Consider the following 9,422-nt stretch of genomic DNA (forward strand, 5'->3'; position numbering starts at 1 on the left):
ATAGTCTTATGATAAGTTGTATAAATGAAATGATCTTGGAATATTTGCTGGTCAAAGGGTTAAACATTTGTAATCTAACATGAGTTATAGAAATTATGGATCAAGATTTCGCTGTGGGGTGCTTGATTTGGTTGTTCAGATTATTGGGCCGGTATGGGTACGCGCAAGCTGTACTTCACGGAGATCAAGTTCAGGAAGCTGCCCAAAGCTAGCGCTACCACGTCCAGGTCAACACTGGCAGCGATATCCTATCGGTTAACTTCATCTCCTGTGAAAAATGCCCCCACAATAGTGGACTCGTGTTAACCACTTCCCACTTTTTCTTTCTTGGGTCTCAAACTAGAAATTAATTCAGTTGTGTTCATTTTGATGTTGAATGTGGTGTGGGAGTCTCTGTGTAGTTTCACTTGATGTTCTACGACCCCAAGGCATGCATCCTCAAGTGGGAGCACGGTGTCCTGCGATCATGGATTTTATGTGGCCACCTATGGGGTAAACATACTGGGGTGTAGTGCCAATGTGTCCTGCAAGTACAGTGTCATTTTTAGTGATGGTAGCCCAACGACTGGGTTCCCCATCACCGATGCACTACAATCTGATCAACTGACTGGGGATATTTGATCAGGTGACTGGGGATGGGCAGCATAACCTGGTAATGTCACCGTCATGTTCGAGTGAGTCAGGTCATATCATGTTTGAGTGACTTAGGTCATATTAGTATACCACAGTATAATATTTTTTTTGTTGGACAACATTCATGGGATGAGCTATTTTACTGCCCGCAAAGATTAGCATGATCCTTGACCAACTGAAAAAATAACTGAAGGAGTACGCTAAACATAGGGGGGCTTTTGCCCCCCTCCTTCCGTCCTTGAATGCAGATGCCTAGTTGCTTGCTTCATCCAAGCCCCTTTTAACTTGCTTAAGCTCCTCTACCACCTCTGCCATTTCGTGTCTCTCCTCCACGTAATCCTTTAAGGCATCAGACTGCAAGGTCGCCAATTATTCGGAGGCACTCCATGTGCAGTTGAGACTAAAAACGGCCTGCAGCCAAGATGTCCTTGTCGTAGTACATGCCTCTTGTGATGTTGCTCTCCTCGTCCTTGCAGGATGTAACAAAATCCATGGGCAGGCTCCTGTTGCCGTCATACTTGGCCGACTTCTGAGTAATGAGCTCCAGGAGCACCACGCCAAAGCTATACACGTTGCTCTTCTCGGTGAAACGACCTGTCTTCATGTACACCGGGTCTACGTAGCTCATATCCACAGCCATGGACTCAGACATGGTGGTCGGCATGCGAGGGCATGTAGGGCAGTGGAGGTTAAACGAGATTTTCTCCATTTTGGGACCTTCATAATTCAGGATCACAAGTAAGATTCTAGGAAGATAGGTGGCTGGGACAGATAACTCTACATCAACAATATCATTGCCTTTATAACATAGCCCGGCACAAATAAGTTAGTGTAGCAGAAGTGTTAAGCATACCACCTACTTTATCCTGGCGAAGAGATCTAACTGGACACAAATTAGTGGCTTGGAACAACTTCCTTGCACGCATGATGAATGTTGTGTTAAGCCAGCAAGAAGATGAATTTTGCTGGAACTTACATCCGGACAGTTCTCAGTCAAATCTCATTACCTAGCAATGATCCATAGTGATGTCCCTAATATTAATAAATGCTTGTGGAAATTAAAAGCTCCGTTGAAGATCAAGGTCTTTCTTTGGTACCTACGTATAGGCTTAGTGTTAACCAAAGACAACTTAGCTAAACTTAATTGGCATGGCAGCAAACAGTGTTGTTTTTGTCACAAAGATGAGACAATTAAGCACTTGTTTTTTGAGTGTCATTTCAGTCCTGCTATCTGGTCTATTATTCAGGTGGATTTAGGCTTGTCACAACCGCATAGTGTATCGTGCATGTTTGAGTCTTGGCTCTGCAGTCTTAGTAAAAAACGAAAATCGTTAGCTTTGCTAGGAGAACTGTTACATGTTGGTTGCTTTAGTTATGTAGGAACGACTTGGTTTTTTAAAAAAAATGAAAAGAAACGTATTTCTTTTCCTTGACATGTTGTCTACTCGGTTATACATTGGCTTCGTACATGGGTTGTCCTACATAAGCCAACTTCACAACATTGGGTTGTAGTGACATCTCAACATTTGGTCCGGGTGGCCAAGGAGTTTTTTACCCAGGCACATGGGTGGCAGTCTAGTCTTTGGATTGAGTGTTATTAGTGTGTCTAATTTTTTTAAGATCTTTTTGTAAGGCTGTGTGTATCCCGGTAATAAAAAGGCAAGAAGTGTCTTAAGGTCTTTGTATCATCTCGATGTAACAATCTTGAAATAAATAAAGCTTTTCTTGTCGGGAAAAAAAAATGAAGACAGTGTCAAGATACACCTCAGGACATGCCTGTCTCAAAGAGTTGCCTTTTTCCCCCCTAAAGGACGGCTAAATTTTTTTTGGTTATTTTTAGAAGGAGAAAATACCAATATACCTTCCTTAGGCTTGCCTTATGGTGCCTATAAGCCTGAATGAAAAAAAAATGTATATTCCCCCCGTTCTAGCTTGATGCAAGTTTTTAAACTTGCACATAACAAATTGCTAACATACATTATCTATCGCATATATATATATATAGTCAGAGAAGGTGAAAAAACGGAGCGAAGTTGCTCTGACTCCATCTTCCGCAAGAGTGTGGCTGAGCCCAAAAAGGTTGCCATCAATACTCAAGAAGTGATGCAAAACGGTTGCCTGAGGTCAATGAGTAGTACATTTCCTTCCCAATCTAGACAAACAACAAATATTTTATAAAAGATTCTGTATATAACAATCGTATCACAATCCTACCTAACATCTTATCTGTAGGGATTTAAATGTAGAGGAACCCACCTTGGATGCCTAGCTACCAGATAATTTGAATGGCTAATGTATCAAGCAGTCAACCATCTAGCACTGGGTGGGAAAGCGCGCCCTTAAGAATTAAATGTTTGTATGGGTATGCTTTGAACGAAAGCATCTGCTGTACCCTGACTGGATGCCAAGGACAAAATGCTGCCCTAAGGCTTGTCAGAGGTTAGCAAGTGAAAGAAATCAAAGATTATGTAGGACGGAGATAGGTAGGCTGTAGGATTTCACAGATGCGAGAGTAAATACATAGTAAATACAGAAAAGAAGACAAACAAACAGTCCGTAGCTTATGAATTTTGTTTGGAATTGTAACGTACACCCCACCTTTTTCTTCACACTATACTACATAGTAAATGCATATTAGATTTTTTTCCCAATAGACACTGTTTCAGAAACGGATAGGTCTCATTATGGATTTGAGATACATATCACAGGGTACACATTCTTGGCAAAAAAGAAATATACATTTTATCTGAAGATAGCGTCAAGATAGACCTCTGGAGAGACATGTCTCGCAGAGCAGCCTTTTTTTTGCCAAAGGATGGCTAAAAGTTTACTGTTATTTTTATTAGGAGAAAATGCAAAAAGGCATGCATGTGCCAGTAGCAATAGTGCAGCTGATACTCTCTGGCTAGTCTTATTTCGGGTTGCTTGGTCCAACAATCCCTACTTTCTGGAAAGTATTGTGTCCCCTAACTTTCTTCCTTCAACTGGAAAGAAAAATAATTAAGATCCGTATTTTGTAATTATTTACTTATTTTCTTGATTTACATAGTATAGTGGAGTGAGACGTATAAAATACCAAGAGATATACCTTCCTTAGGCTCGCCATATGGTGCCTGTAACCCTGGAAGGTGAAAAAAAGATATGGTGTTATATATTTAAAGATACAATAATATATATTCCACGAGTTGTTGCTGCAAGTTTTGAAACTTGCTCATATGTAAGAAATTGCTAACATACTTTATGTGTCCCATATATATAGTCACAGAAGGTGAAAAACGGAGCGAAGTTGCTCTGGCTCCATCTTCCGCCAGAGTGGTGGTAGTCGTGGCATTTTGCACCTCCGTAGAACGGGATAAGCTTGGTTGGGCTCAACGGGAAATCGAACCTGCAGTCATTCCAAATAATATATCAGGATCAGGATCCAAATTTGATGTACGTAGGATAGTTAGCGTGCTGTGTTACCACCAAGCCAGTGACGATGATGACTACCAGCTACGTACGACAACCAACAAAGGGGATATATATATATATATATATATATATATATATATATATATATATATATATATATATATATATATATATACACACACTACCCTATAGTTGGCTACAAAATAACTTATTCTGTAGCCACTTTGAGTTACGATAATTACTATGTTAATTTACGAGATTATAGTAACTCCTTACTAAGTACTATCAGCCTGTTCGACTGGGGCTGAAACGATCGTGGATTATTACTGTTTGCTAGTTTGGTATGAGAGAAAAATATTGTTCTGGCTGAAAATTTACGATTGTTTATGACCAAGCGAACAGTGCGTATAATGTTATGGTAAATATCCCCATGTGTTATAGTAACACAACTATCGTAAATATGTATTGACATTATCGTAAATTAGTATATAAAATTATCGTAAATGGAGATGGCTACAGAATAACTTATTTTGTAGCTGGCTACTGAATATACTCTCCATATATATATATATATATATATATATATATATATATATATATATATATATATATATATATATATATATATATATATATATTCAATCTACGTTACCCGCTGTGCGTGTCGATGGCAACGGTGCCACGGATGGCGAACCAGAGCCAGAAGGTGGTCATATGGCACGGCACGATGACGGTGCCAAAGAAGGCCGGGAAGCCTAGGATGAGCAACTCGACCCAGTGCGAGTGCGCCGCGGCAAATCCCATGGGCGCTTGGTATTTGTGGTGGATGTAGTGGATATTGTCGTAGGCCCAACCCCAGTGCAGAAGGCGATGCAGCCAGTAGCCGAGGTAGTCCTCCACGAGCATGTACACCAGTAACTGCGCGGCGGCCACCTCCCCTGCCGATGGAAGGGGCAGCCCCGTCCGGATTCCCGCAGTCTGACCAACAAAATTTACACCGTCAGTAGCCACCATGCATGATAGTAGTGACACTACTATGCAATATTGTTGTATATATACACACATTGTCGAAATATTAACTAGCTAGCTAGCAGAGGACGTCAATAATTGTCATTGGAAGACCATGCTACATGCAATGACACCGCAAGTAAGTAATATATATAATGAAGAGTTGAAATACTGCTAATAGCATGTTGGCCAAAGATTTCTGTTGGTTGGACCTTAACGACGGGGTAGGGGAGGTACAGCAGTGGGCCAATGGTGAGGAGAACCAAGATGCGAGCCGTGTCCGCGTAGCAGCGGAGGAAGGCAGCCGGCGACAGCCAAACCTTGGGCTGCAGCTTGTACGGCATGGTGAATTTTGCCGGCGCACAGAGCTCTAGCAGGGCTAGGGGCAGTGGCGTGAGCGAGTAGGCGGCGAGGAGGATGACGAGGCTCTCCATGTAGAGGCAATAATCCGGCATGGAGCCTGAATGCCGGAACCACGCAGCCTCTGCTGCCGTCATGGCTCGCCCGAGGGCATCCTCTGCTGCCTCAGTTGTCCCATACGAGATCATCTCGGATGAATTATTGAACGCTAATCGGATGACCTACGCTAGACACGCCTGAGTACACTTTGCCTTGGACAAATGTGGAAAGGATGGGACGAGGCGCTGCTGGGCTTCCTCTTTCAGGTCTTTTATAGCTGATAATTGGCTCACTGAGTTGTGGGCCAATCCGATATGCTGTACAGACGATGCCGCAGACAGGAACGAATACAAATCAATATTTGGGTTTGTTATTTGTCAAACTTATCTTTTGTTGGCTAGCAATATCACCAAATTATTAAATACATTGTCTAGGTTGAAGTAAAAAACGCTTGGTTAGGTTCCATGTGGTGCAACCTGTCCCATCTAGGTTGAAGTACTTGATGCTCGTATTTTCTTGGAACAAGTTTCACAGGCAAGACTCATTCACACAGTCCATTAACACTCCTAATTACATGACAAAATCATGGTTAACTTAACCGACTGAACTTCAGGTAGGGTTTGAGAGCATGGCGTACCTTGGTGACGGCGGTCGTCCTCGGTAGCCGCATGGCACTCCTCGGTGGCGGCGGCCACAGTGGCAACGCGACGCTCCTTAGTGGTTGTGCAGTCCTCCTCGGTGGTGGTGGTCGTCCTCGGTGGCGACGCGGCGCTCCTTGGTGGCGGCGGTCGTCCTCAGTGGCGGTGTGGCGCTCCTTTGTGGCAGTGCAGCGCTCCTCGATGGCGGCGACACTCCTTGCCGGCGGTCCATTTTGGCGGTGGCAGTCCTAGTTGGCAACATGGGCTGAGCTTCTAGGTGTCTTGGTCGTGTGCTGGGAGGTTCACACGCCTGGAGGGGCCATGGTAGAGCTGGGGCGATAGGAAGAGAGTTGGTGGCGGACGGGTGGAGGCGTTCCGGTGAATGCTTATGAGAAGGGAAGATCTATAGGATTCCATGGGGCGCTTGGGGATTTGGGTTTAGAATTTTTGTTTTTTATTTTTTATATTTTGTTTGCTATTCAGAAGGCACCAAGGCGAAAGCTATAGCGCCAACGTGAAATCTTTGTGCGCGATTAAATTTTCTTGTGCATCTATAGTTTTCCCTGTGCGTAATAGATGAACCCACAAAACAAATCCTATTTTCCCTATGTGTTTCTACAGTCCCTACCCCATGTGTATTGTCACATACAAAAAATTGTTGAAATTTCCTCGTGTGTTTTCGCATTTTTCTGTCTGGGTTTTTGAAATTGAGACGTTAATCATGAATTCCCTGTGTGTACCATAAAAAACCTATAGAAAAGTTCATCAACACAGGGCAATTCCAGTTTCCAGTACTTGATCATTTTCTTGGCATGGACTAGATTGCCTCACAAAATATGGAGCCTGACAAAATATCACCTTGCCTCTCACTAATATTTCCACACTAATTAGGAGACAAAATCATTGAGGATGACAAATTTTTTACGTTCATATTGTTGATAATCTGTTGCGACCATCTAGAAATATATCTACTGGCTACACAAGAAAAACTATATATAGGCCGAGCACTTGTGAAAATGCTAGATAATTTGTTCTGTTCTTTTCTTCATAAGTTTTAAACTTTTTTTAATTTAATTTATTCAGCAAGCTTTATAGCAGATTAATTCAGCATGCATCTTGGTGGAAACTACAGCCGGATCTCTGCTCCCCTGTTTATATGACGCAAGAAGCCAGTCATAAAATCCCTGAACGTTTTTTTTGTTAAAAGAAGTCCAGAACAAGCCAATAATTTCAGTATAATCCTGCAAAGCCGATGATCACAGGACTTTATATCCCAATGACGATACCCACTGCTCTTTCTGTTTCTTGGGCTAGCTGTAGGGCAAACCCAACATGACAACTAGTTGTTCAAGCTATTATTTACCAATGATGCTCGTGTTTCTTGCATCCTTTGCATTCAGATCTAGATCTTGCCTCCTGCCCTGCATGTGCTCATAAAATTAAGAAAATGAGTAGGACAACGAAGCGCTATAAACTACTAGGACGGGACGGCCCGCTCCACCACGCCCATTCTATACACTACTACAGGCAGGATTTGTAGGGGCGGCTCAAGAGGGTTTATAGGGGCGGTTGGGCCAGCCGCCCCTATCCAACCGTCTCTATAAATCAGCAATTTGTAGGGGCAGTTGGCTAGCCGTCCTTACAAACCGGTTTATAGGGATGGCTGAAAAAATAGCCGACCCTACAAATCCGTTTTCCAGAATTCTCAAATCTGTGTCAAAAAATAGCAAATTTCTTTTAACCCCGGAAGGCCCCACCGGGCAGCCACATGCCTGGTTCCCTCTTGCCATCGTACTTCTCAACATTGGATGGCTTGAACTTGTGCGGGAAAGAAATAGCGTGCAGTCGGTTGGAGAAGCAAGTAAAGCGATTTGATATGACAGGGGCTCTGGGAGCCGACTCCACGACCCACTCGCGATTGCATAGATCTCCTTTGGGCGGCTTAGCCGGACGATTGTCCCTGCCGCCCTCGTCTGACTAGCATGTCAGTCGGATGATAGTCACAGGTCACGCGATTTTTCGCGCGAAAAACGCGCGATTCACGGCCGCCGAGGATCGAGCCCGCGACCTCCCGCTTTGCGCGTTACTCCTCTGACCATTCCACCCCACACTCACTTGTGTCTGTACCAGATATTATTTAAAAAATTTCATGTTTGGGACTCTAAACGAATTCAAATGAAATGTCGTCAACTGCAAAGTTGTATAACTTTTCAGGATCTACAACTTTGGTTTTGGTCGTTTCTCCATGTGAGGTCGTTTGAAAAATTCAAATTTTAAATGTAGCAAATTTAGACATAATTATCATCAGCATGATTTCAAATGGAAAAGTTGTCAACTACAAAGTTGTATAACTTTTTGAGATCTACAACTTTAGTTTTTGTTTTTTCTCCATCCGAGGTCATTTGAAAATTCAAATTTCAAATGTGATAAAATCAAACGTAATTTTCCTTGCATAGATGATTTCAAATTAAAAGTTGTCAACTACAAAGTTCCATAACTTTTCGAGATCTACAACTTTCGTTTTGGTCGTTTCTCCATCCGTGGTCGTTTGAAAATTTTAAATTTCAAATATGAGAAATTCAAACCTAATTTTTTTATGCATAGTTGATTTCAAATAAAAAAGTTGTCAACTACAAAGTTGCATAACTTTTCGAGATCTACAACTTTCGTTTTGATCGTTTCTCCATCCGAGGTCGTTTGAAAATTCGAATTTCAATACGTAATTTTTACTATCTAGCATCCATTTGCAGGGGCGGCTCCAAATCCGGCCACCCCTACAATAGGGCTATTTGTAGGGATGTCTAAAAATACCGGCAGTCCCTACAAATACATTTTTAGGGACGGCTCGTTTTGGGAACCATTTCTAGAGGCGATCTTAAATTGAGCTAGCCCTACAAATTTGATTTAGTGTTGTTGCCCTGGTTTTCTATTTTGCGGTTGTTTCTTCTTGCGCTTGGTGCTCCTTGATGATGAACATTCTCGAGGTTTAAATGGTTCTTCCTTGGCTGGAAGAAGGGGGTCCCAGTTGATGGCTGGTGCGCCGGTTGCGGAGGTTGACCTCTATAAAAATTGATTTATAGAGGTGACTAGAATCTCAGCTACCTTTAGAATTCGATTTGTAGAGGCGGCTAGTGTCCCAACCGCCTCTATAAATTGTTTTTCACAATTTGTAAATCAGGGCGAAAAAGGGCAAAAAATTGCAAAAAAAAATGCCACGTTCATTGCTTTGTTACCACTACACCTCAAAGTCAATAGTGATCAAATGACTGATACATAACTTTTGTTCATCTTACTGAAATTGCAATGCTATTTGAGACCATAACAAATTTAAAT

The 9,422-nt window shown here is 42.3% G+C and overlaps 1 protein-coding gene across 1 annotated transcript; it reads right to left on the reverse strand.

Moving 5' to 3' along the window:
* Positions 1-3,266: 3,266 nt before the first annotated feature.
* On the reverse strand, positions 3,267-5,638 carry LOC136482611 (very-long-chain aldehyde decarbonylase GL1-10-like). Its single transcript, XM_066479833.1, has 5 exons — positions 5,265-5,638; positions 4,697-5,022; positions 3,871-4,018; positions 3,722-3,754; positions 3,267-3,617 (listed from the first exon to the last, which is right to left on the reverse strand). The coding sequence occupies exons 1-5, from the start codon at positions 5,598-5,600 to the stop codon at positions 3,600-3,602; spliced, it is 861 nt and encodes a 286-aa protein (XP_066335930.1). The 5' UTR covers positions 5,601-5,638; the 3' UTR covers positions 3,267-3,599.
* Positions 5,639-9,422: the final 3,784 nt, after the last annotated feature.

The sequence above is a fragment of the Miscanthus floridulus genome, chromosome 9, assembly GCF_019320115.1.
Source record: "Miscanthus floridulus cultivar M001 chromosome 9, ASM1932011v1, whole genome shotgun sequence".
Classification (NCBI taxonomy): Eukaryota; Viridiplantae; Streptophyta; class Magnoliopsida; order Poales; family Poaceae; genus Miscanthus; species Miscanthus floridulus.

Bases quoted from the DNA above. Each gene is read 5' to 3' on its own strand.
- LOC136482611 (XM_066479833.1), bottom strand. From the start codon at position 5,600: ATGATCTCGTATGGGACAACTGAGGCAGCAGAGGATGCCCTCGGGCGA. The intron at 5,023-5,264 runs GTCCAACCAACA...TTTGTTGGTCAG, and splicing joins TCCCCTACCCCGTCGTTAAG to ACTGCGGGAATCCGGACGGG. The intron at 4,019-4,696 runs GTAACGTAGATT...GAATGACTGCAG, and splicing joins GCCATCGACACGCACAGCGG to GTTCGATTTCCCGTTGAGCC.